The sequence below is a fragment of the Hyaena hyaena genome, unplaced genomic scaffold (assembly GCF_003009895.1).
Source record: "Hyaena hyaena isolate Hyena2069 unplaced genomic scaffold, ASM300989v1 scaffold_94, whole genome shotgun sequence".
Taxonomy (NCBI): Eukaryota; Metazoa; Chordata; class Mammalia; order Carnivora; family Hyaenidae; genus Hyaena; species Hyaena hyaena.
This window is the reverse complement of record NW_024080726.1, coordinates 1,179,616-1,206,973: the sequence shown is the minus strand read 5'-3', so window position 1 is coordinate 1,206,973 and position 27,358 is coordinate 1,179,616. Positions and strand designations below refer to the sequence as shown.

At 46.1% G+C, this 27,358-nt stretch overlaps 2 protein-coding genes and 1 non-coding gene across 3 annotated transcripts in view; 1 reads left to right on the top strand and 2 right to left on the bottom strand.

Annotated features, from left to right (window-relative positions):
• Positions 1-3,037: 3,037 nt before the first annotated feature.
• On the bottom strand, positions 3,038-10,011 carry DFFA (DNA fragmentation factor subunit alpha). The gene is made up of 6 exons (XM_039235004.1): positions 9,836-10,011; positions 7,992-8,153; positions 7,409-7,551; positions 5,142-5,331; positions 4,594-4,742; positions 3,038-3,830 (listed from the first exon to the last, which is right to left on the bottom strand). Exons 1-6 carry the CDS (start codon positions 9,957-9,959, stop codon positions 3,618-3,620), a joined length of 981 nt encoding a protein of 326 aa, XP_039090935.1. The 5' UTR covers positions 9,960-10,011; the 3' UTR covers positions 3,038-3,617.
• A 1,628-nt stretch (positions 10,012-11,639) lies between these two features.
• PEX14 (peroxisomal biogenesis factor 14) overlaps positions 11,640-27,358 on the top strand; it is a 145,260-nt gene continuing 129,541 nt past the window's right edge. Inside the window, exon 1 of the mRNA XM_039235009.1 lies at positions 11,640-11,685. Coding sequence (XP_039090940.1) covers positions 11,650-11,685 — 36 coding nt within the window. The 5' untranslated portion in view covers positions 11,640-11,649. The remainder of the gene's footprint in view (positions 11,686-27,358) is intronic.
• LOC120233665 lies at positions 24,988-25,091 on the bottom strand. The gene has a single exon (XR_005528883.1). It is a non-coding gene; the product is annotated as a U6 spliceosomal RNA (small nuclear RNA).

Here is a 27,358-nt window from a genome sequence, read left to right as displayed (position 1 = left end):
AAGAAAATTTTCAAGGCACCTGGGTGGCTCAGTCAGTAGTGTCTTGTCTTTAGCTCAGGTCATGATCTCACAGTCCATGGGTCTGAGTCCCATATCAGGCTCTGTGCTGACAGCTCAGAGCCCAGAGCCTGCTTTGGATTTTGTCTCCCTCTCTGTCCCTCCTCTGCTCTCTCTCTCTCTCTCTCTCTCACACACACACACACACACACACACACTCTCTCTCTCTCTCTCAAAAATAAACATTAAAAAAAACTTTTTTAAAAATTAGAAAATTCTTGGTTTCTAGATTTCTCAGAGAGGTAGTGGCAAAGGACATCTGGGCTACCCATTACTTCTAGCTTGTCATAACCCTAATAAAATTAACACTAATTTATCTTTTCCACTTACAATTAGTTAAATGATAAAAAAATACATGTTCTTGTCTTATTAAAATAATTATAAACTGGAGGAAAAGCTAAGTTTGGTGTGTGTGTGTGTGTGTTGGTGACAGCGCTCAGAACATGGTACTGGGAAATGCAGAGGAAAATCCAGCATCTATGCTTTAACCTGTTTGTTCACTTCCTTGTAACTGCTAAGTGTGTTCTGATTTAGTCTGAGCAAATAGCGAACTTGAAGGTTCTGCAAACCGAAAATTCAATGCACTTCCTAAGAGTCAGTCTGTCCCCCTCTTTGGAGGCCTTCGAGCAGGATGGAAAACCCCAGGGTCAGAGGACTCAGGCAACAGCGGCTGCGGATTCAGACTAGATCATTTACAAGGTCTTTTTTTTATTTTATTTTTATTTTTTTATGTTTTATTTATTTCTAGGCGAGAGAGGGAGACAGCGTGAGCAGGGAGACACAGACTCTGAAACAGGCTCCAGGCCCTGAGCTGACAGCACAGAGCCCGACGCGGGGCTCGAACCCACGAACCGTGAGATCATGACCTCAGCGAAAGTCGGACGCCTAACCGACTAAGCCATCCAGGCGCCCCTACAAGGTCTTTAAAAAACTTCAAGTAACACTTGTGGGGATGAGCACTGAGTGTTATGTGGAAACTAATTTGACAATAAACTATTTGTAAAAAAAAAAAAAAAAAAAAAAACTTCAAGTAATACAAGACACAGCCAAGACCATTTAAGGCAAAGCCGTACAAACAAAATAAAATGGAGAATAATCCTGAAGACAAAAAAAAAAAAAGAATGAATTGAGTGGATGATTAGGAAATGCAACAGCTAAACAATCTTGTTAGTAAAGAAAAGGCACATTAATCATTTTTGTAATTAATGCAGGTTTTCTTTTCCCAGACTACTATTATTTTATCCCTTTCTCTCTGGAAAATGAAAAACCCATTAGTTTTTTTTCCTTTTGCTTTTCCCCAGAAATTAAAGGTTGGTAAGTGGTAATTAGCATAGCTCCTGTCAAAGCCAATTGCCTAATGGGGACCGACATTTGACTTGAGTTGGAAGAATGGGATCTGGCTAATGCGGAGTTCATTAGTCCCAGCTGCTTCCTTTGACATTCTTTTCTCCTCCCGTAAGAACGGGCTGCTCTGCCCTCTCTCTCCTATTTTTAGACGTATTGCTGTGCTGCTAGGTTTCTATTCTAGAAGGCCTGGCGGCACAGCGACGCAGGGAAGGTAAGTGGCACCAGGGGCAACGTAACGGGTTTGCAGCCGTGCGCGCTGCGCATCTGGGTCCAAGTGTGCAGACTCAGGTCTTTGCCCCGCAGACCAGTCGACGGGAGCCCCCTCACAGCTCCGTCTTCGCTCGTGCCCCCCTCCTGCCCCTGGGGAGGTGAAGGGGACCTGCTCTCTGTAGTCTCCTACGTGGTAGGTCCTAGGCTCCTCCTCATTCTTCATTTAACCCTTTCACCTGGCGGCTTGGCTCACTCAGCGCACAGCACTTTGCCCGTCATCCTGTGAGGCCGAGACGCTTGGTGGATGGGTGCCAGAGCGCACCAGCACCCAGGCCAGCTACCGAAGCTCTGCGCTGGGACCTAGGGCAAGAAAACATTTTTAATTCAGGAGGGCAGAGACGGAGATGTTGCTGGAATTGGTGTGTGGGGGGCGGGGATCCACTCTGCCCCGGGAATCCAGGCTTCCTTTACCACCGGGCTAGCTGTACGGGGTTTATGTGGCTATTCTCATACCACCGCCACTCTGCCTGTGGTCAGGAGTCTTCTGGCAATTATGCTGTGGACACAGGAGGTCTATTCTGGTTCCAGTTGGCTCCAAGTTGTTACATAGGTTTAACATGACCAGTGACCTGGATGTAGAATCGAAAAGAGCGTGAGGGGCACCTGGGTAGCTCAGTCGGTTAAGCGTCTGACTTTGGCTCAGGTCATGATCTCGTGGTTTGTGGATTAGAGCCCTGCATTGGGCTGGGCTGGCAGCTCAGAACCTGGAGCCTGCTTCCGATTCTGTGTCCCCCTCTCTCTGCCCTTCCCCAACTCGCGCTCGGTCTCTCAAAAATAAACATTAAAAAAATTAAAAAAAAAAAAAGAAAAGAGCATCGGACCTAAGAGAAAACACATGAAAGCGGGAAGAGCACTGGAATTAGAACCTGGATCCTGGGCCTCCAATTAGCCATGTGACACGGGACAAATCTCTGAACGTCGCCGAGCACAACTTTGCTCTGTGTATGAGGACAAGTCACAGTGAGCCCTGACCGGCTCACTCAGTTTTGTGAGGCTCCGTGTCTAAGTGCTAACCCAGAGCAACTGCTAGAACAATCCCTGGTTGGCATTAGTGCCCCTCCAGGAGCATCCTGAAGACGTGTGGGGATGTTTTCAGTTGCCTCTGTGCCCGCAGATCGCCACTGGCGTCGAGCGGGTGGGGGGAGGCGGTGGGATGCCAGTTCTCTGTGCCGTGTCCCGGACGATTCCACAGAATGAAGATGTGGCCCGTGGGCTTCATGGCTTCTGAATGTCATGCTGGACACTCACAGGGACGAAAATCTGCTCCAAATTAGATTACAAAACCCAGAGAAAGCGTTTGTGCAGAAAGAGGAGGTCTATAAACCAGAAGCCTCTGCCCGGCACCCAGAGAGCCTCACAGTCATATCACACGGAGATCAATTTAATGACCTTTCATAGCCCCCGCTGACAAAACATATTAGAAAACTGGAAACAGTCTCACAGTGGTAACAGAAATAATTTCACAATTAGAAATGGCGAATTAGACTCTCCGTATGTCCCTACGGTCTGCAGACTTAATAGGCGCCTTTACACAAACCAAAAAATTCATTCACTGGAGAAACAAGTTTGTGGCCACAGATCAACTCTAGTACGTCACCTTCTTGACCATCATCTGTGTTTTCAATTCTGCAGTTGTAGTTTCTGAAAAAGGACAGTGAGTCTGAAATACAAGTTTCTTTTCACTGCCCTTGACAGGTACTTTCCGACAGAGAACCTGAGAACAGGTAGTTAGTAAGAGGGGGTGGGGTACAGCTTTGCCATTCAAAAAATGCAAGGGCGTGAGCTGAGATGCGGCAGCACTTTTCTGGAAGGTTCTGGAGGCTGGTCGTCCAGCCTGTTCCAGAATGTGCCGTCAGGCAGGGGGTACAGTATTAAGGCAGCGGCTACAGTAACCGGGCTGAAGGTATTTACTGAGAACAAGGTCACGGGGTCTCCGGCTGCGGCTAGGTGGGGTCTCGTCTGGCTCGCTTAGGCTCCCGCCGCGCTCCGGGCCGCGAACTCTTCCTGGCCGACAGGCTCCGGAGGGAACGCAGGCTCTGCACCTGCTGGAGGCGCAGGCTGAGCTCCCGGTGACAGGCCTGCTGTGCGGACACCGTCTTCTCCACGTCCCAGCTCAAAGCGGCGGCCAGCGCTCCGGGGTCTTCCTTGGCAACCCACTGCGGCGAGAACGAGAGCCACTGAGATCGCGACCTCTGCTCCCTCGCCTGCTGCTGTCTCGCTCCCAGGGTTGTCCTCACGGGCCTGAGTTCGGGCAGCACCGGCGCACGTTGGGTCTTTGGCTGAAACGCCAGAACCCTTTCACCCTCCGTGGCCACGGGCCTTTCCTTCCCCTCCGATGCCGACCGGAAAGGGCCTCTGGAAAGACGTTTTATGGGAGCCACTTGTAAAGTCCTCCACTTGGGGGCAGTTTAGGTCGGGGGCAAGTGGAGAGGTCGCCCGCCTTCTAGCTACACGGGGGACGTGCCTGGGACAGGACAAGGATGAGGAGGCAGCGGCGCCCACTCGGACGGGTCCTGAGTCAGGCTTCTAGTTCCCTGGCCGTGGAGCCGGCACAAGATGGGCCCCCAGGCGCGCCTTTCACTCAGATACTTTATGTGCCTCGACGGACGACACGACGGATCTCCCTCAGGGGCCGCCAGAGAAGCCGGAGCCCCGCCGCTCCTCCCTGTCCGGTTCACGCATTCTGTTTCCCACAAAGGACCCGGGGATCAGGGGTGACGATCTGCGGGAGTCCACCCGTTTGTTCAAGCCATTCTGATAGAGATCAAGTGAGATGTCTGGCACAGAAAAGGCCAACGGGGCAGCGAGGAGCCCGGGCCTGCAGCGGCGACAGGCGGTCCCAGACGCGCCTCTGCAGGGCGGCGCTGCACCCCCGGGGGACTGGCTCTCTGCAGCTCAGGGTCCCCCGTCCTCGCCCACCTCCAAATCCTGACTGGACAGGCTCAGCTCTGGAGCAGGCTTCTCCTTCAGCGCAGTAAGGAGCCGGCTCGGGAGTGTGACTTCGGAGGAGCCCTCTCTGTTACCACCCGTGTCGACTGCATCCATCTGGTCCTGGCCGGTTTGGGACTCTGCAAAGCGGACACGAGGAGGAGGTGGTACACTGGGCAAACATATAGCTCTGCACAAACAACCGGAGCATCATCAGGCAGGCAAGGGAGAAGCACGCCCGGGCACCCGGCTGGCTCAGTCGGTTAAGCGACTGACCCTTGATTTTGGCTCAGGTCATGATCTCGGGGTTCGTGGGATCGACCCCTGCATCAGGCTCTGCACTGGCAGCGTGGAGCCTGCTTGGGATTCTCTCTCCCTCTCTCTGCCCCTCCCCTGCTTGCATGCACCCTCTCTCTCTTTCAAGATGCCAGGGGCCACGGTGTCTTTTTTGGCCACACTATAAGCACGGGCTCTCTGCCCAGGAAAGGCTCTCCAGGCCGTCCGTTCTCGAGGTGAGTCCCCCGGCCAGTGACTCCTACCTTGCTGCTTTGACAGGATGCTACCCTCCTTCTCCAAAGCCTGGAGGTAAAGCTCCAAGAGCTGCTTGGACTGACGGGCTTCCTCCCTCTGGTCCAGCACCTGCTGGAGGGTGTTCTGGAGCCCCAGGACCGTGGCGCAGCTCTGGCCTAGTTCCTGAGCCAGGTCCGAACACGGAGCATCAATGAGCACCTAACACACAAACACAGAGACTTTAAGGAACCTAAAAACGCTTCCAAGACACCATGGCCCCGACCCGGCCACGGCAGGCTCCCTCCTTCTGTCAGCTCTCAGTGTAATCGCCCCCTCTTGGGAACCTGCCAGCGTTCGCCAACTGCACTTCTGGGACTTTATTCTACGGACAAGCATGCACGTGCAAAATGACACGGAGCTTCTGACAGCACTGTCTGGAACACCAAGACTGATGACAACCAGTGGGGGTGGGGGTGGGGGAAGAGCTCCTAATTAAGTCATGGCACGCGAGCAAAACGGACTACGACCAAGAGGTACAAACAGGAACGGCAATGTCTTTTACGTACTAATCTGTAACATTCTCCAAACGTTTCTTTAAAAAAGAGTAGATGTGCTTCCATTTGTGGAGTGTAGGGGAGGAGAACATATGTTTGCATTTGGAGGTATAGGAAACATCTCTAGAATGGGAAATGGAGAACTTGATTATCTCTGGGAAGGGAAACTTGGTGGCTAAGGGGCCGGAGTCAGATTTTTCCTGTATGTCCTTTTTATTTTTTTTCCCTAAACAGCTTTATTGAGATAGAACCCACATACCGTATGACGCACCCATATAAAGTATAGATCTAGGTGGGTTCTAGTACATTCACAGACTGGTGCAGGCAGCCCCCCTAAAAGAACGACACCCCTCAGTAGTCACTCCTGTTTCTCCTCAAGGCTTCCCCAACCCCAGCCCTAGGCAGCCACTCGCCTAGCTTCTATCTCTACAGATTTGCAGCTACAAAATCCGTGGACTTTCACGTCTGGCTTCTTCACTTTGCCTAACATTTTGAAGGCTTATCCACGTTACAGCATGTACGGATCCTTCACTCCTCTTAAGTCGTGTGGCTACACCACACTTATTTATCGATCATCAGTTCACAGACATCTGAGTTATTTTCCTTTGTTGGCTACCAGTATATCATTTTATACCTCTTGGATCTGAACCATAGGAACATATTTTTTATTTATTTTTTATGTTTTATTTTATTTTCGAGACAGAGAGAGACAGAGTGCGAGCAGGGGAGGGGTAGAGAGAGAGAGGGAGACACAGAATCTGAAGCAGGCTCCAGGCTCCGAGCTGTCAGCACAGAGCCCGACGCACTGTTTGAACTCATAGACCATGAGATCATGACCTGAGCTGAAGTCGGATGATTGACTGACTGAGCCACCCAGGACCCCCTGCGTGTATTTATTTGTATTCGAATATATAAGTTTGTAAGTTCAAAAAATTACCAAAAAACCCACCTTGTAGAAGGGGCTTCTCCTGATCTCCCGATCTAGACCAGCCCCTGCTCTCCGCACACTGCCCCACCTGCTACCCATATAACATGCTTCCTGCTGTATCTTCCTCTCATCAGAAATCAAGCTTCTTCTATCAGAATTCCATGTCTGTCATGTTCACCACTGTAGTGTCCGGACGGAACCATGCCAGGCACAAGGTAGATGCTCAATAAATATTTTTGAATCAACAATACTATTTTTGTCCCAATTTACTGGACAGAAAACGGAGGCAAAGAGGCTCAAAGTCATAGTGATGGAGCTGGATTTAATTCGGCTCCTCCGACTCCACATTCTTTGATGGTACCTCCTTAACTCCCCCGGGGAGACTAGGTGGGGCCCGGGCATCTGTATTTTCTGCTCTAGGTGCAAGAATCAGAAAATGAAGAGTCTTGGTTGTTGTCAAAGTATTGTTTAAAAATTAAGAAATAGGGGCGCCTGGGTGGCTCAGTCGGTTGAGCATCCGACTTCAGCTCAGGTCGTGATCTCACGGTTCGTGGGTTCGAGCCCTGTGTTGGGCTCTGTGCTGACAACTCGGAGCCTGGAGCCTGCTTCGGATTCTGTCTCCCTGTCTCTCTCTGCCCCCCCCCCCCCCCGCCCCCGCTCGTGGTGTGTATGTGTGTGTGTGTGTGTCTCTCTCTCTCAAAATAAACATTAAAAAAAAGGGGTTAATTAAGAAAAAAAAGTAAGAAAACTGGCATTACTATGGCAAGACACATGAAAAGTAAGGGGCCGGGGGCTGGTGGAGGAGGAGGCTTACCTGGAGGTCTTCCTCGGACAGGAGGATGATGCTGGACAGATCTTCTTTCAGCTGCCTGGCCACGTTCCTCCACCTCAGCCCCGCCCCACTGTCCGTTTCGTCTACTTCAAAGGACTCTTGGGAAATCCAAGCTGTACCTCCGTCTGATACGGGGAGAAAAAGCCAGGCAGAGCCCGGTTAACCTGATGTGCCGTTTTCGCCTCCTCCTCCAACACACGGACCTGGAGGAGATCCGAACGTTCTTCCCACCGCTCATGCAGAGTAAGTTCAGTGGGGAGGGGCGCGCCTTCTCTCCGGGATTCACGGGAACGCCAATCCCCATCTAGAACCTACGTTTCTCCTCTCCTCCACCTTCCGTCACTTCTGTGGGAATCTCTTCTGCATCTTTTTTCTGAGAAGTCACTTAAACCCAACGCCCAGTCATGCATATACTCAGGATCCTACCAACTAAGTTTTTGGGTCTCGGCAAATTCTGGCTGCACAAATGCTTAACCAAACAGCAACCAGGTGCCCGTGCCGCCAATGAATGGTGAGGGATATTGTATTTGCAGAGATCATTCTGCAAACGGCCAGAGTTTCTTACCTGAATTGTTGTATGCCCACTTTTCATTGCTGGCCAATGCGACAAACTTAGTATTAGAAGGCAGACACAGGAAGTAATCATCGTCATCCACTATCGTGCCATCCTCTGCCAGGACCAGGGTGATGGGTGCCAGGGACTTATCAATGGCCAGAATGTCACAGGCTGAGAGGAATAACATAGTCGGCAGTTGACAAGTATCCATAAGGAAATTACATCTGTCCCTGTATGCCCAACACATGTGCTCTCAGAATTCCTGGTAGGTTAACAGTAACTACAGTAACCACAACTACTGGCACTAATGTAACACTTCCCACACGCCTGGTACTGTTCTAAGTGCCTTCTTTATACAGTATTTAATCTTCTAACCATCCTGTAAGGTAGGTACTATTCTAGTCCCATTTTACAGATGTCAACCTCAAGGCTCAGAGAGGTTAAATGACCTGTCTGAGGTCACACAGTAAATGGCAAGGCCGAGATTTAAACCCACAGGCTGACTCCTGACAATGTTTCCTCCGGCTGCTCTCCGCCCATGTTAGGAGCACTCGCATCTTTATATGGATGAAAAACAAGCCAAAGTCGGAGATGATTCCTTGCGAGCAAACAGTCTTTCATTCAGTGGTCATCTTAAATTCTCCCATGTCAAATGTTAAAAAAAAAAAAAAAAGGAATAGTAAAAATAGGAAATGTTTTTTTTGGTCCCACGCAGCATTGTAATTTGCAGCCTTTCTAACCTATAGGAAGGCACAAGAGGAGTTGTTTGCATCAGTAGCTTCTCCTCTTTCTCGTCAAGGGGCAACAGGCTTGTCGGGGACAGGTGTGTCCCATCGCATTTGGTGACGGCGATGCCTACAGTGCGAACGGGATGAGGCCAAGCAGAGACTACAAATACGGTTCGGCAATGTCGCCCAGCACCCCAGTAGAACAGCAGGCCTTGCAGAGGCTGAGCTCCGAACACAAGCGCTTACATAAGGCTCTGTGCCAAGTGTATCCAGCCGATGCATTCAAGGGGAACGAAAACGTAAGTACCCCGATGCCAAGGACAAATATGTGAACACTGATATGGCAAAAACCACGTCACTAAAGCATTGATAATGCTTTGGCTGCTCCTGGGTCTCCGAAAGATTTGTCTTGTATCTTTCGGGGCCTGGTGACTGTCAGAGGAAGCACTGAACACTGAGCCGCACTATGATTGGGGATGACTCACACGTTTAACCCGCAGAATTTCCGTGGATAAACAATTTATTACTACTGGCTCATAATACTTTCAGGTGGTATAAATACAGCAATCCTGTAAAGTACGGCTGGAAATACTATACCCATTTTGCCGATGAGAAAACTGAGGGCCGAGAGCCAGTTAAGTATAAGGTCAGGCAGCTAGTAAGTGTGGGGCCGGGCTCGGAACTTCGGTCACTCTCCTCTCACTCACGGCACCCGCTCCTTGTCTGGAACTCCAGAACAATCGGCACCAGCTCTCTCTATGCCGCCCCAGTGCCGGGGGAAAGGCAATCGCACTCGGCCGTGGGCACCAGCGTCACGGTAGGAAGCCCGGGAGGCAGGCAGGCACCGGGCTGGGTCGGCTCCAAGGTCTGAGTGCTCCCAGGCAAGGCACCTAAGTCGACTCGGTTTCAATTTGCGTATTTCTTCCCGTCTACCTTCCCACCAAGCAGGTCTCACACGAGATCATCGCCTCGAAACTTGTCCATCGCTGTGCCCACGTGAGTTATTTGCGTCCCAAGTCGCTCCCGCGGACCCCGCTTTGGCCCTGCCCCACCTCCTCACCGGGCCCGGCCCCCCGCAGCCCTCGCCCCGGCCCCCCACAGCCCCCGCCCGGGTCCCGCGCCAACCCTTGCTCCTCAGCTCCTCCAGGCAGGAGGCCGCCACGCCATGCTGCTCGCGGCTGTGGTTGCGGCGCAGCAGACACGGCTTCAGAGCCCGGATCTCAGTCTCGGCGCCCCCGACCAGCTCCATCTTCTTCAGGGTGGGACTCGACTGACTCGGGGAAGTCGGGGAGGCTCCGCGCGGCGCCTCCCCGCTCGCGCAGCTTGCCGGGAGATGTGGTTCTTTCTGCCGCAAATCACGCTGGGACCAACGCACGCCGGGAAGTGTAGTTTTAGTTGCCGCTAATCCCTTGTGGCTCCGCGGGCATGCCGGGAGCTGTAGTTTCTGGGATGGAAGCTAACTTCGTTACGTCGCTCAGTTCGGCCTAGAGGAGTGTTTTTCTACCTTACATTTAGGAGCTTCAGTGGCGGGGTCAAAATGACGTTAATATGGATTTATTTTGCATTACGAAAGACACGCATATATACCCCTTGGATTGTTAGGGCACTTTCTTATTTACATATATGGATGCATAACATTAACACTCCAAAGAAAGTCTGTCATTCTACTGTGTTCGTTTTCCTTTCCAAACTGAAAAGATCTGTAAGATATCTCAACCCTCAGGATAATCTGAAGGAAGTCGATTTAAAAAATTGACGAGTGTAGTTTTCAGCCCTGCTGAAAGGATAAGATACTCACACATTTCCACCAGTTTGATGCCCGGCTTCAGCTGTGCATGCAAATTGGGTTGGGCTCTCGGAACGAAATGCTTACATAACTAGATTAAACATTAAGGTCTCAAATAAATCAGACGGGAAAGGGAAAATGCGAACCACATCACTGTTTGAGATTGTCCAGATGCTGCTTGGCAATAAATTCATCCTTGTCCTAATACTGCTACTTTCCCCCTTCTGAAAAACCTTTAATAGTAGAATAATAAAAAAAATGTAAAAACGTTCCTCGCTTGAAGGGGGGCAGGCATTTTCTGTACACAAGAAATAGCTCATGTTCATCCAGAGTCTCGTTCATATTTTGTTTCTGAGAAAATAAGATATCTCATTAGAAAAGGGTAGGCATTTAAAACAGTGTTTGGCAGGAGGAATTGTTACTTGAGGCAACCCTTTTAAGTACTCAAAATCAGTCAAAACACAATCCAATATGAACTGACTGATGGTTCTAATATATGCAATCTTTTCGTGTAAGTTTACATTTAGCTTAAAATCTAACAACTCAACCACTATAAAGTAAGAATGCAGAAGTCTCTCCTCTGCAAAAAGCTCCGTTCTGTGTTTTCCTAATAGATCTGCAAACTGTTATCAGACTCCTGTCTCCAAGATGCTCTAATTGTGAGTGTGTGTGAGGTTGTGTGTGTGTGTGCGTGTTTGGCCTGAATTTAGGAGCAGGAGTTGAGTCCTGGATCTTCTTATTACCAGCGGCTACCAAAGTGCCTGGTAAATAGTAGGCTCTCAACAAGTGGTACTCAACTGAACCATTAATTAATTAATTTCCAAGGATCTTCCCGTTCATTCATTTATTAAAGACTTAGCAAGTCCCGGCCTGTGCCCGAGGCACTGTGGGGATGGTCAGAGATTTAATTCACTGAGAGTAATACTCATATAATACTGCAAAAAAGACGTACTTAGGATCTTCCTGGCCAGCAGGGACCTAATGGCAATCGTGTGAGGTGACCCAGACGTGGGAGTTCCCCCACCTCCCCGCCCCCCAGCCCCCCCATCGACAGGCTCAGCTCCGGCTACTTTGGTCTGGGCGGGTGAGCGAGAGCGAGGGCGCTTGGGAGATGCCTCGCCCAGCGGCGATAGATTAGTCAGGCCTCGGAAAGATGGCGTCCTCGGAGCAGGCAGAGCAGCCGAGCCAGGTAAGGGGAGTGGGACTGCCCCGCCGTAGCGGCGGGGACCCCGGCTGGAGGGGGCGCTCGGCGTGCAGCTGGGAGTTGGGCGGGGGCCTTGAGCTTCCCCAGCCGGGGGCCCCGACCTCTTGCCCCCTCCCGGGCCCCGCCCCTCCCCAGGTCCTCGCCGCCCGGCCCCTCCCCCGGTGACCCCTCTCTGACCACACTCCCAAGCTGAGGCTCGGGGGCGCCCGGGGGCCCCTGCCTCCCGCCTGCGGACCCCTCGGGTCCCACTTGAGCTTGGTCGGGACGGTGGCGGGACCCTTGAGAAGCCTCCAGCCTTGAGCTGCGAAGGCCCCTGCTTGAGGAGACAGGGGTGAGAACCTCGATCGTTCTCGGTCGTCCCCTCCCCGGGGGGCCCTGGCTCCACCAGGATTCCCATTCTCCCGCAGCCTCAGCCTCGCGAGGTGGCCCCGCTGCCCGCCTCTTCGTCACCTTGGCGCTTTCCCTGCCGGTGGAGGGTCTGAAATGTCCTCGGACCCTCTCAACACGGTGATAGGATGGGGAATCACCGTAAACAACAGACGCCACCAAGCTTTTGGCTGAGGATCCGTCCTTGCTTCCCAGAGTTTGGTTTTCTCGGCCAAAGGGCTCCCTTCTAGCTTTTCAGCCGCAGATTCAGCCAAATCACACTCCATTAAGGGGACCTTGGGGACCAGTGTTCATGCTGTCAGGAAGCAGGGGATGATAAAGCCTATGAATGGGTTTGAAATCCAAAGGTGGGGTGGGCTGGGCTGGGCTGGGGTGAGCGGTACCTTGCGTTTACAGAGGCTGTGCTGTCACGCTGGGGACAAATGAACGTTTGTTATCTTGTGTAATGCTCGTTACAACCTCTGTGAAATACAGGCTATTAACCGCCATTTCATAGGAGTGGATACTAAAGGTCTGTAACATACCCCAGATCACGTGTCTGATCGGGTCTGCATTTAAACCCAGATGTGTGTGACTCCGCCGGTTGGCCACACATGCTTACATTTAGTTAGGATTAGACGGAGGAAGAAGAAAATGGTTTCAATGTGGACTTCATCTCTCACCTCCTTGAAACACCTGTAGGTTTTTCACAGCCTAGCGGCATTTCACTTCCTTCCTCGGCAGAAGAACACTACTTATTGTTTCTTACTGTTTTATTCCTCAGCATAGGTCTGTTACAGGAATTGCACTTAGAGAAGTTGTGTGTCCCCCAGACCAGCTTCTGTTAGCAGAGCGAATGATTCAGAAAGAAGACGTCTGGATTGTAAAATACGGGAAATAACTCGGGCCGATTCTGGCTTTCTCACCGTCAGAAATTCTGGAGTGTGGGAGTGTCTGCAAGGAGGGGCCCTTCTTTCTTGCCTTGCCTCACTTAGCTTCCTGAAATGCCGAGGCTCCTCAAAATCTGGGCTTTTCTGAACCGTTACATGTTAGGGATGCCCACAGGCTGGGATTAAAGGATGTCTTTATTCCCTGATTCTTCTAGGACTTTTAGTTTGCCAGTGCTGTGAAGGTTACTAAAGAGCTTGCCCATTGGAGCCATTGTAGTGCCCACGGAGTCCTTTGGTTCTGGAAACTGCCCTCTCTGTACATGTGGAAGGGATCCAAGGTCCTCTGATGGGGGTTGGCCATACCTGTTGGGTTTTCAGCTCTGCTGCTCCTTTGCCCTCCTTTCCAAAGCTGCAGGGAGGGGATTGCATCAGAACACACCGGCAGTGTGGGGAAAATTTGAACTCCATGCCAAATTCTGTCATTGTGTAACAGTACGCTGCAAATGCGCACTTTTTAAGTGGACCAGCTTCTAGCGTTTGCTTGCCATTTCGTTTTCAAGTCCTGAGCGACTTTGTTTCCTCTTGCTCCAGTCAAAGCAGAGTGGAATTGAAAGAACAGTTTGGATAATTCCTCCAAACCTGGTCTGTAAGAAAGAACACAGTATGCCTGTGGGGCTGAGTCAGTATTTGTTTCATAGAAAGTTTGTTGGTTGGCTTTGTGGCTTCAGCTTCTTGTTTTGAAAGGTACAGGTGATGGCCAACCCCTTCTTCCTTTGAGAGGCAATGTGGAGCAGTGGTGTGGGCTCCAAAGCCATCCTTACTGGCTTAGAATCGTAGCCCCACTACTTACAGCTGCGTGATCTTGGACAAGTGACTAAACTTTTTAAAAATTTTTATTTATTTTGAGAGAGAACAAGCGAGCACGAGTGGGGGAGGGGGGGAGAGAGAAAGAGAGAGAATCCCAAGCAGGCTTTGGCGGTGTCAGCATGAAGCCAGACTCGGGGTCTGATCCCACAGACCTCGAGATCATGACTTGAGCTGAAATCGAGAGTTGGTTGCTTAACTGACAGAGCTGCCCAGGTGCCCCCAAGTACTGCACTTCTTGGCTTTAGTTTCTCCATCTGCAGAATAGGAATAATACTAGTGCCTATCTCATAGGGTTTCTCTGAGGATTAAAGTAACTTATTTTAAAGTTTTTTGTTTTTTTTTTTAATTTAGAGAGAGAGGGAGAGAGAGAAAGCTCCAGTGGGGGAGGAGCAGAGAGAGGGAGAGAGAGAATCCCAAGCAGGCTCCACACTGTCTGTGCAGAGCCCGACATGGGGCTTGAACCCACGAACCATGAGATGATGACCGAGCCAAAGTTGGACGCTTTACTGACTAAGCCACCAGGCACCCCAATAAAATAATTTTTTTAATGTTTTAGTTTTGAGAGAGAGAGAGGGAGAGGGTCAGGGTCAGGGAGAGGGGGAGGGAGACACAGAATCAGAAACAGTCTCCAGGCTCTGAGCTGTCAGCACAGGGCTTGATGCAGGGCTCGAACTAAGGAATCGTGAGATCATGACCTGAGCCGAAGTTGGATGATCCACCAACTGAGCCACCCAGGTGTTATTTTAGAACAGTGCCTGACATAGTAGTGTTATTATTACTGCATTCATAAACTCTCAATCTTCATTCACAAACGAGAAATCTTTCTTCAAGTCCTATTATAATGTTTTCTGGGGGTATGATCTTTCACATGTTGATGACCAGTCCACTAAAGTTGTTCTGTTATTTGTTCTGGAGTAACTTCTTTCATATTTGAAAGAATATGTCTTTTGTGACTTTTAGTTATTAGTGACATACTTGCTTTTTTCATAATGGTAGTCTTTTTAGTCTTTCTTCCAGACACTCTGTTGGAGTTAGAAATTACATTTATTGGGGCACCTGGGTGGCTCAGTCGGTTAAGCGTCAGACTTCGGCTCAGGTCATGGTCTCCCGGTTCGTGGGTTCGAGCCCCGCATGAGGCTCTGTGCTGACAGCCAGCTCAGAGCCTGGAGCCTGCTTCGGATTCTGTGTCTCCCTCTCTCTCCGACCCTCCCCTGTTCATGCTGTCTCTCTCTCTCTCTCAGAAATAAATAAAACATTAAAAAAAAGAAATTACATTTATTGCTTCATATCCTTGTGTTTTCCCCATGTTACTCTGTTTTGTGTGGTTGATCCCTTATGAGAGGCCCTTCTAGTCCGTACGTGGAATGGCCCATAGAAATGGGAGCTGTTCTTCCTATTTCTGTATGTCTCCACCAGCTGTCTTCAGTGAAGAGCAGAGGCGTGGTTCAGTCTGATTGTTTAGTGGTTGTGGAATATTGAATATATTACAGAACAGAGATTTCAAATCCGTTGAGATTCCCTGGTTACAGTATGTTTGGGATTGAGGACACACAGAAGCAGGGGAGGGAGAAGGACACGGCAGAGACGTTAAGGGGTGCGGGAGCATGGCCTCGTGTCCTGAGTCTTTGAACTCCAGCACTGACTCACTATTGGACTCACCACTCCACCTCTCTGAGCCTCTTTTCTCCTCTGTAAGGCAGTAATTACCCTAAAGGGTTGCTCCCAGGGCTGACCGAGCTCACAGACCTAAAGAGTGTTTGGCCTATAGTAAGTGCTCAGTTTAAGTTTCCTTCTCCCAAGTCTCTATGTGCAGTTTTGGAAGTCTGCTGATCCCCCCCTCCCCCGCCTTTATTTAGTGTTTGTTTATTTTTGAGAGAGTGTGAGTGGGGGAGGGGCAGAGAGAGGGGGACAGAGGACCCGAAGCAGGTTCTACGCTGACAGCACAGAGCCCGACGTGAGGCTCGAACTTACAAACTGTGAGGTCATGACTCAAACTGAAGCCAGATGCTCAACTGACTGAGCCACCCAGGCACTCCGGAAGTCTGCTGAACCCTTGAATAGCAGCAGTTCACGTGAGATATTTCCCCCCTCAAGTTTTTAGTATTTTGAAAATTTTCCAACCTATAGAAATGTTGAAAGAATAATACAGAAAACTCTCGTAAAACTTCTATAAAAACTTCAAGATACACTGCTTACATTTTGCTGAATTTGCATTATCTCTGTCTCTTTATATTTTTTTAAGGATTTGAGAATGAGTTACAGAATTATAGTTTTCTGTCCTAGAATTCACCTTGTCTTAAGAGTAAGGGTAACCATAATACCGTTATCACACAAGAAATTTAGTATTGATAAAATATCATTATTTAAGAAGCGCCAGGGTAGCTCATTCAGTTGAGCATCTGACTCTTGATCTCAGCTCAGGTCTTACTCAGGGTTGTGAGTTCAAGCCCCATGCCTAGTGTAGAAACCCCCCCAACCCCCCCACCCCCAGTCATTATTCAGGTGCCTGGGTGGCTCAGTTGGTTAAGTATCTGACTTTGGCTCAGGTCAATATCTCTTCGTTCATGGGTTCGAGCTTTGTATCGGGCTCTCTGCTGTCAGCATGGGTCCTTTGTCATCCCCTCTCTCTGTACATCCTCCACTCACATTCCCTCTCTCAAAAATAAACAAACATTAAAAAATAATTACTTAATAATATAGTCCACGTTCAAATTCCCCCAATTAAGAAAAATCTGAATCCAGTCAAGAAATAGGTATTGCATTGTCTCTTTAGTATGTTTTAGTCTAGAATGATTCCCTCATCTTTAAATTTTTTATTTTTCTTTTCCTTATTTTTAAAATATTTATCTTGAGAGAGGAGGGGGAGAGAGAGGAGAAAGAAAGTGGGGGAGGGGGAGAGAGAGAGAGAGAGAGAGAGAGAGAGAGAGAGAGAGAGAGAGAATCCCAAGCAGGCTCCATGCTCAGCCTGCATCCTGATGCAGGGCTCAGTTTCACCACTGTGAGATCGTGACCTGAGCTGAAATCAAGAGTTGGATGCTTAACCAGCTGAGCCACTCAGGTGCCTGTTTTCTTTCCTTTTCTTTCTTTCTTTCTTTTTCTTTCTTTCTTTCTTTCTTTCTTTCTTTCTTTCTTTCTTTCTTTCTCTCTCTCTCTGTTTCTTTCTTTCTTTCTTTCTTTCTTTCTTTCTTTCTTTCTTTCTCTCTCTCTCTCTCTCTCTCTCTCTCCCTCTCTCCCTCCCTCCCTCCCTCCCTCCCTCCCTCCCTTCCTTCCTTCCTTCCTTCCTTCCTTTCAACTTTTATTCAGTATTAAGAGAGAGACAGAGCATGAGCGGAGGAGGGACAGAGCAAGAGGGAGACACAGAATCCGAAGCAGGCTCCAGGCTCTGAGCTGTCAGCACAGAGCCTGACATGGGGCTCGAGCTCACGAACTATGAGATCATGACCTGAGCTGAAGTCGTCCGCTTAACCAACTGAGCCACCCAGGCGCCCTTTTTTTTTTTTAAACTGAGGTTGAGCATAGACCCAGAAAGCACACAAATTATATGTACAGCTTGGAGAATTTTCAAAGTAAGCACACTTGTGTAACCAGTACTTACATTAAGAAATCAAACATTACCAGGACCTCAGAACCTGGCGCCCCCCCTGCCCATAATTCTCCTGTCACTGTCCAAGCCTCAGAGGTTGTCCCTATCTTGACTCAAAATCCTTAGATTGATTTAATAGCTTATTGAGTGACAGTTGCTCGTGTGGCCAAAAACTTCACTGTGGGATTCTAATAGGTATGTTGTGGTCACTATTTGTGACTTTTGACAAATATGCATACCTGTGTAACCACCACGATAATCAAAATCAAAACAATTCTCTATGCTGCTTCCCAGTAAATCCTAGCCTTTGGCTTCAGGGACCGCATCACTATCGATTATATTTCTTTTCTAGAATCACATGTGCGTGAATTCAAAATGTATGTATTCTTTTTTATCTCACTTCTTTTGCTCTGAATAATGTTTGTGGAACTTATACTGTATCAGTAATTCATTAATTGTTTGTAGTGTGTAGTATTCTATTGTATAGATATACCACAATTTGTTGATCTGTTCACCAGTTTGTGGATATTTGGATTCTATTACCTATTGCTGCATGGCAGTATTACAGCAAATTTACACAAATTACCAAAAAGAGCACACATGTATTATTTCAGTTTCTGCAAGTCAGGACGCAGTTCAGCTGAATTTTACAAGGCAAAAAATCAAGGTGTCTGCTGGGGTTGTGCTCTCATCTGGGTCCCGACTGGGGAAGGATCTGTTTCCTAGCCTGTGTGGCTGTTGGCAGCATTTAGTTCTTGTGGCCTGCAGGCCCCTAGTTGACTGCCAGTAACAAACTGGCACCCTCTGTTTTTTTGCCTCTGGGGTCTCCTTAACATGGTCATTTGGCTTCCTCAAAGCAAATAAGGAAGAGAGCCTCATGGAAAAATGGACACTACAGTTTACATAATGTAACCACGTACATGTAATTACATGCATCCTTTCACCGTTGCTGTACCTTCTTGGCCTGAAGCAGGTCACAGGTCCCACCCGCACTCAAGGGGACCACACAAGGGCATGAATACTGGGAGGTGGAGATCATGGGAGTCACCTTAGAGTCTGTTCACCCACATGATTGGTTCTAGTTTGGGGCTACTACAAATACTCATGTATGTGGAGAGATCGGTTTCTTTTCTTTCGGTTTTTTTTTTTTTTTTGGTAAATATTTATGAGTGGAACTGCTGGGTCATATGGTAAGTATATATTTAGCCTCATAATAAACTGCCTAAAGGTTTTGCAAAGTTGTACTATTTTTTGTTGTCGCCAGCAGTATGTGAGCGTTCCAGTTGTCGTGTATCCACACCAACACTTGGTATTATCTGTCTTTAATTTTAGCCACTCTCGTGAGTGTGTAGTGGTCTCTCCTTGTGGTTTTAATTTGCATTTCTGTGATGACTAACAACATTAAGCATTTTTTCTTGTGCTTATTGGTAGAGGCTGGGGTTTACTGTTCCGGCATCATCTGTTGGACAGATTACCCTTTCTCCATTGGATTACCTTGCCACTTTTGTACCAAATTAAAAGATTGTATGTACATAGGTCAGTTTCTGGGCTCTGTTTTGTTTCATTTAGCTCTGTGTCTGGCCTCATGCAAATGCTGTCTTGATTGCTATACCTTTACAGTAAATCTTGACATCAGGTAGTGTAAGTCTTTTGATTTTATTGTTTTTCAAAATTGTTTTAGGGACATCTGGGTGGCTCAGCCAGTTAATCGTCTGATTTTGTCAGGTCATAATCTTGCGGTTTGTGAGTTCAAGCCCTGCATTGCGTTCCATGCTGACAGCTCAGAGCCTGGAGCCTGCTTCAGATTCTGTGTCTCCCTCTCTCTCTGCCCCTCCCCTACTCATGCTCTGCCTCTCTCTCTCTCTCTCTCTCTCTCTCCCTCAAAAATAAATAATGAAACATTAAAAAAATTGTTTTAGCTTAGGTCCATTGCATTTCCGTATAAATTTTAAAATCAGTTTATCAATTCTTACAAAAAAGCATCTTGGGATTTTTATTGGGATTGTGTGGAATATATAGATCAATTTGGGGGTGAATTGATGTCTTGGCACTATTGATCTTCTAATTCACTAACATGGTGTGTATCTCCATTTAGGTGGTCTGATTTTTTCTCAGTGTTTTGTAGTTTCAGCCTGTATAGGTCATGTACACATTTTAAAAAAATTCTCTAAATATTTCATATTTTGGCATGTTATTTATGGATTTCATTTAAAAATTTCATTTTTCAGTGTTATATTTTGGAGGGAGAGACCACATACAAGTGGGGGAGGGACAGAGAGAGAAGGAGACACAGTCTGAAGCAGGCTCCAGACTCCAAGCCATCAGCATAGAGCCTGACATGGGGCTCGAGCCCATGAGCTGTGAGATCATGACCTGAGCTGAATTCAGATTCTTAACCGACTGAGCCACCTGGTGCCCCTAAAAATTTCTTTTTTCTTTTTTTTTTTTTTAAATATTTTTATTTATTTCTAGGATAGAGAGAGACAGCGTGAGCAGGGGAGGGTCAGAGTGAGTGTGATTCATATTCTGAAACAGGCTCCAGGCTCTGAGCTGGCAGTCAGCACAGAGCCCGACGTGGGGCTCGAACCCACAAACCGCGAGATCATGACCTAAGCGAAAGTCAGACGCTTAACCGACTAAGCCACCCAGGCGCCCCATCCCCTAAAAATTTCTGGGTGGCTCAGTTGGTTAAGTGTCCAACTCTCGATTTTGGCTCCGGTCATGATCGTATGGTTCGTGAGATCGAGCCCAGCATCAGGCTCTGCAACTGACAGTACAGAGCCTGCTTGAGATTCTCTCTCTCTCTCTGCCCCTCCCATGCTTGCTCTCTCTCTCTCTCTCTCTCAAAAAGTTAAAAAATAAAAACATTAACAAATTTTTCATTTTTAATTGTTGAAAGCTAATATATATAGAGAGAATAAAATTGGAGCATTATTTATAGTAGACAAGATACGGAAGCAGCCCAAGTGTCTGTCCAGAGATTAACGGATAAAGAAGATGTGAGATCTGTGTACACACACACATACACACACACACACGCACGCGGGAATATTATTCAGCCATAAAAAGAAATGAAATCTTGCCCTTTACAACAGCATAGATAGAGGTAGAGAATATAGTGCCAAGTGAAATAAGAGAAAGACAAATACCATATGATTTTACTCATGTGTGGAACTTAAGAAATAAACAAGGAAAGGAAAGAAGACAAACCAAGAAACAGACTCTTGACTGTAGCGAACAAACTGAAGGTTACCAGAATGGAGGTGGGTGGCAGGATGGGTGAAATAGGTGATGGGGATTAAAGAGTACGCCTATGATACAAGAAATAAAATAAAATTTAAAAATACATAAAATTGAGTTTGTATGTTAGCCTCGTATCTGCAACCTTGTTACACCCCTAATTCTAATAACTTTTCGGTATATTCTTTGTGATTTCTCACATCTGTAGATGGTCCTGTCATCTGCAGATGAAGACAGCGTTACATATTGTTTTTCAATATGTAAAATTGTATTAGGAGTTCTAATACAATGTTCAGAGGAATATTGAGAATAGACATTCTTGCTTTATTCTTGATCTTAGGGGAAAATGCATTCATTCTTCACGTTTAAATATGATATTAAGTAAAGTTTTTTTATTTTAACTTTTTTTTTCTTTTTTTAAAGTTTATTTATTTATTTTGAGAGACAAAGCACAAGCAGGGGAGGGGCAGAGAGAGAGAGAAAGAAAGAGAACCCCAAACAGATTCCGTTGTATCAGTGCAGAGCCCCATTCAGGGCTCGATCCCACTCATGACTTGAGCTGAAGTCAAGAGTCAGATGCTTAACCAACTGAGCCACCCAGGCCCTGCGAACTATACATTTTTGAAGGTGCCCTTTATCGGGTGGAGAAGATTCAACTTTTATACTTAATTTGTTGAGTGTTTTTGAAAATATTGTGTGGGTTTTGACTGTTATCAAGTGTTCTTTTTGCTATCTGTTGATCCTATTTTCTTTATTAATGTGGTGATTCACGACTTTTCAAATGTTAAATTCATTTTGTATTTATTGGATAAATTCCACTTGGTTATGATGTATTATCCTTTCTGTATATTGCTGGATTTGGTTTGTCAATATTTTCTTAAGCGTTTCTTCATTTATACTTAAGAAGGATATTGATTTATAGTTTTCTTTTGTGTGTGTCTAAAATCTTTGTCTAGTTTTGGTATCAGGGTCATGTTGGCTTCGTAGAATGAGTTGGATACTTATACCTTTTTTTCTATTTTCTGAAATAGTTTGTCTAAGATTGGCATTGCTTTTTCCTTACATGTTTAAGAGAATTTACCAGTGAAGCCACCAGGGCCTACAATTTTATTTTTTGACTTCCATTACATGCTAAATTTCTTTTTTAATTAAATATTTTAAATTATGTTTTAAATTTAATTTTTTAAGTTTATTTTGGGGGGGGTGGGGAGTGCACGTGTGAGCAGAGGCAGGAGCAGAGACAGTGGGAGAGAGAATCCCAAGGAGGTTCTACACTGTCAGCACAGAGCCTCACATGAGGCTTGATCTCACAAACTGAAATCGTGACCTAAGCCATTGAGGCTCAACTGACTGAACCACCCAGGTGCCCTTCCCTTGTTTATTTTATTTTATTTGTTTATTTTTTCCCTTCATAGTTTATTGTCGAGTTGGTTTCCATATAACACCCAGTGCTCATCCCAACAAGTGCCCTCCTCCATGCCCATCACCCCCCTTCCCCTCTCCTCCACTCCCATGAGCCCTCAGTTTGTTCTCAGCATTCAAGAGTCTCTTATGGTTTGCCTCACTCCTTCTCCCCAACTATTTTTCCCCTTCTTCTCCCCCATGGTCCTCCGTTAAGTTCCTCCTAATCTACCTATACGTGCAAACATACGGTATCTGTCCTTCTCTGCCTGACTTGTTTCGCTCAGCATAACACCCTCAAGTTCCATCCACGTTGCTACACATGGCCAGAGTTCATTTTTTCATATTGCCATGTAGTATTCCATTGTATAGATAAACCACATCTTCTTGATCCATTCGTCCATTGATGGACACTTAGGCTCTTTCCATGATTTGGCTGTTGTTGAGAGTGCTGCTGTGAACCTTGGGGTACACGTGCCCCTGTGCATCAGCACTTCTGTATCCCTTGGGTAAATTCTTAGCAGTGCTATTGCTGAGGTGCCTTTCCCTTATTACCTTTTAAGTATCTATCGATATGCAGTGATTTTCCTGATTTCACTTATAATACTATAAATTAATGTCTTATGTATTTTTTATTGATTGGTTTAGAGGCTATCAATCTTAATACTCTCCCCAAAAAAACCAGCTTATATTTCATTGACTGTAATTTGTTTTATTCCTTTCCTTCTTTGTTGTTGTTTTAGAGAGAGAGAGCGAGAGAGAGCGTGCATGCACGCATGTGAGTGGGGAAGGAGAAGAGAGAGAGAGACCAGGACAGAGAGAATTTTTTTTTCAAGTGTATTTTTGAGAGAGGGCTTGCACACAGGGATGAGGGCCAGAGAGTAGGAGAGAGAGAATCCCAAGCAGTCTCCACACCCAGTATGGAGCCCAAGTGGGGCTCAATCCTGTGACCCTGAGATCATGACCTGAGCTAAAATCAAGAGCCCCATGCTTAACCAACTGAGCCACCCATGTGCCCCTATTTCTTTCCTTCTATTTTGGGTTTCATTTGCTCTTATTTTTCTAGCACATTGTCTAAAGTTAGTACAGTACTAAAAACATTAAATTTCCTTTCCAGCACTGCTTTAGTTGCATTCTACAAATTTAGATTATGTTGTGGTTTCATTTTTGTACAATTCAGAAGATTTTCTTACTTCCCCTGTGATTTCTTCTTTCACCCAGAGCTTATTTAGAAGTCTGTTTAATTTCCAGACATTTGGGATGTTTTTCCAGATTTTTTTTTCTATTATTGACTTCTAGTTTAATCTCATGGTCAAAGAGCATACTCTGTTTAATTTCAACCCTTTTAAATTTGAGATTTGTTTTATGGTCTGTCGTGGTGAATTTTCCTTGTGAACTTGAAAATAATATTCTGCAGCTGTTGGATGGAGCATTCCACTAATATTAATTAGGCCAAGTTGGTTGATAGTGTTATTTAGGTCTTATGTATCCTTATGGACTTTTTGATTAAGGAGAGCGGATTATTAAAGTCTCCAACTGTTAATTGTGAATTTGTCTATTTATAGCTTTTTAATTCTGTCTGATTTACTTCATGTATTTTGGAACTTTGTTATTGTGTGCATACCCACTCAAGATGATTATGTCTTCTTGAGCAACTCCTTTATTTTTGAACTGTCCTTGTTTATATTTGGTAATATCTGCTATTTTGAAGTTGTCTGAGATTAATATTGCTACTGAAGCTTTCTTACGACTAGCGTTTGTATGAGATATCTTCCATCCTTTGGCCTTTTACTTATGTTTCTTTTTGTTAGAAGTGGTTTTCTCCTAGATAGCACACGGCTGGGTCTTGCTTTTCCCCCCACAAAGTTTGACAGTCTCTGTCTTCTAACTGGAATGTTCCATTTATATTTGAGGTAAATATAAATATGGTTGGGTTTAAGCCTACCATCTTGCAATTTTTTTTTCATCTGTTCTTTGAACCCTATTTGTCTTCTCTTGGATTGAATTAAAAAAACTTTTTAAGATTTTATTTTTAAGTAATCTCTGCACCCAATATGGGGCTCGAACCCACAACCCAGGATCAAGAGTCGCATGCTCTACCTACTGAGCCAGCCAGGTGCCCCAGATGGAGTAATTTTTAAGGATTTTGATCTCTACTATTGGTTTAGCTGTATCTCTATTTTTTTTTTTTTTTTGTCAGTAATTACTGTGAAGTTTACCATATGTTACTTAAGGTTCCCAGAGCTCACTTTCAAATGATAAACCAATTCACATAGAACGTAAAAACCATACAACAGCATGGTTCTGTTGCTTCTGTCATCCGTTATACTATTAGTGTCCTGACCTAACTTGTACCTGTGTCATCAAATCACCCTGTAGTGCATTTTGGAGAGACAGAGCGTGAGCAGGGGAGGAGCAGAGAGAGAGGGAGACACAGAGTCTGAAGCAGGGTCCAGCCTCTGTGCTGACAGCTCAGAGCCCGATGTGGGGCTGGAACTCACAAACCGCGAGGTCACGACTTGCGAAGTCGGACCCTCAACCGACTGAGCCACCCAGGCGCCCCTCCCCTGCAGTGCATTTTAAGTTATTTTTTTTAATTTTTAAAAATTAAAATAGTAGAAATAAATAAGATAAAATGAATATAATATACTTAAGATATCTTTGCTATTTACCAGCATATTTACCATTTCTGTCATTCTTTTGTGTTATCCAGTTTTCATCTGGTATTGGTTTTCTGCTTATAAGATTTTTTCTGGCATTTCTTGTGGTATGGGTATACTGTTGACAAATTCTTCTGGCTTTTTTTTTTCCTCTTAAAAAGCTTTTATGTTTATTTATTTTTTGAGTTTTAATGTTTTAAGTTTTAATTCAAGTATAGTTAACATGCAGTATAGTGTTTCCGGTGCACAGTATAGTGATTCAACAATTCTACACATTACAAAAAGCATGGAAGACTTAATAGATTTTCATGTCGTCCCTGGACGGGGCCCATGCTGATCTCTGTATTGTTTCAATTTTAGTGTATGCGTTGCTGAATTGAGCACATTTTATTTTGTATTTATTTTTAAAAGGTATTTTTACTGAATGGGGCACCCGGGTGGCTCATTTGGTTAAGGGTTAAGCATCTGATTCTTGATTTCAGCTCAGGTCATTGCTCATGGTTCGTGGGTTTGAGTCCCGCATTCGGGCTCCATGCTGACAGCACAGAGCCTGCTTGAGATTCTTTCTCTCTCTCTCTCTCTCTCTGTCTGTCTTTCTCTCCCCCCACCGCTCCCCCACATGTGTGCTCCTCTCCCCCTTTCTCAAAAACAAATAAACTTAAAAAAAGTGAAAATCTGTTTTCACTAGATATAGAATTCTAGGTTGACAGTTTTAATCCCTGTGGGCATTTTAAATTATTTTTTTAAAAAAATGCTTATTTATTTTTGCGAGAGAGTGGGGGGAGGGACAGAGAGCAATGGGGAGAGAGAGAATCGCAAGCAGGCTCCAAGCTGTCAGTGCAGAGCCCAACGTGGGGCTTGATCCCACAAACCATGAGATCATGACCTGAGCTGAAGTCCGATTCTTTTTTTTTTTTTTAATATTTTTTATTTATTTCTAGGAGAGAGAGAGAGAGAGACAGCGTGAGCAGGGGAGGGTCNTAGTACTTCAGTAGTAGAATTGCTGGATCATATGGTAGTCCTATTTGTAATATTTTAGGGAACTTTCATACTGTTTTCCACAGTGGCTGTACTAGTTTACATTTTCACCAACAGTGCATGAGAGTTCCCTTTTCTCTACATCCTTGCCAACGCTTGTTATTTCTTGTCTTCTTGATACAAACCATACTGACTGGTGTGAGGTGATACCGTTGTGGTTTTGACCTATATTTTCTTTTTTAAAATTATTTGTGTGTGAGAGAGAGACAGACAGCGTGAGCAGGGGAGGGTCAGAGAGAGAGGGAGACAGACTCCGAAACAGGCTCCAGGCTCTGAGCTGGTAGTCAGCACAGAGCCCGACGCGGGGCTCGAACCCACGAACCGTGAGATCATGACCCAAACGAAAGTGGGACGCTTAACCGACTAAGCCACCCAGGCGCCCCTGAAGTCAGATTCTTAACTGGCTGAGCCACCTAGATGCCCCACCTAGGTGTGGGCAATTTAAAGCTATGAGGCCATTGTAGTTTTTTTTTTTTAATTAATTTTTAATTATTTATTATTTTAGAGAATGCAAATGGGGCAGAGGGGCAGAGGGAGAGAGAGAATTTTAAGCAGGCTCTGCGCTCAGTGCAGAGCCCCTGACACAGGGCTTCATCCCACAACCCTGGGATCATGAGCCAAAATCAAGAGTCAGATGCTCAGCTGACTGTGCCACCCAGGCACCCCATCACTGTAGTTTTTAGTTGGCTTGTGTAGCTTCTGATCAGAAACCCGAGGTCATTCTTAATCTTGGTTAATATCTGTAGGTGATAGTTCTCTCTTTTTCTGGCTGCTTGTAAGATTCCCCCTTTACATGGGTTTTTATTTTATTAAATTATTTTTAAATTTTTATTTATTTTTGAGAGAGAGAGAGACAGAGACAGAGCAGAAGTGGGTGAGGGGCAGAAAGAGGGGGAGACACAGAATCGGAAGCAGGCTCCAGGCTCTGAGCTGTCAGCACAGAGCCCGATGTGGGACTCAAACCCACGACCATGAGCTCATGACCTGAGTCGAAGTCGGACGCTTAACCAACTGAGCCACCCAGGCGCCCCAGTCCTACTTTGTTTTTATGCAATATATTTCTCTCCCTACTATGATCTTGTTTTCCTTTGAATTTTCTTTTTATTGAGGCATAATTGACATACATTAGATTAGTTTCAGGCATACAACATAATGACTCAATATATGTATTTTAAAAATTGCATTAGAGATGTCTGGGTGGCTCAGTTGGTTGAGTGTCTGAGTCTTGATTTTGGCTCAGGTCACGATCTCGGTCATGGGCTCAAACCTGCCACGCACTCCACGTTGAGTGTGGGCCTGCTTAAGTTTCCCTCTTTCTTTCTCTCTGCCTCTCTCCCCCACTCACGCTCCCTCTTTCTCTCTCTAAAGTAAATAAGATAAAATAAAAAATAAAATTGCATTAAATTCTTAAATAAAGTTGTAACACCTGTCTCAATGTTTTCATGTCTGCAGATTATTTCTTCTACTTTTTCTTTTTACTTTTTTAAAATGTTTAATTTAGAGAGAGAGAGCGAGTGGGCAAGGGGCAGAGATAGTGGGAAACACAGAATCAGAAGCAGGCTTCAGGCTCTAGAGCTGTCAACACAGAGCCCAATGTGGGGCTTAAACTCATG

Bases quoted from the DNA above. Each gene is read 5' to 3' on its own strand.
- DFFA (XM_039235004.1), bottom strand. From the start codon at position 9,959: ATGGAGCTGGTCGGGGGCGCCGAGACTGAGATCCGGGCTCTGAAGCCG. The intron at 7,552-7,991 runs GTAAGAAACTCT...TCCCCGTATCAG, and splicing joins GTGGGCATACAACAATTCAG to ACGGAGGTACAGCTTGGATT. The intron at 5,332-7,408 runs GTAAGCCTCCTC...TTTGTGTGTTAG, and splicing joins TGTCCGAGGAAGACCTCCAG to GTGCTCATTGATGCTCCGTG.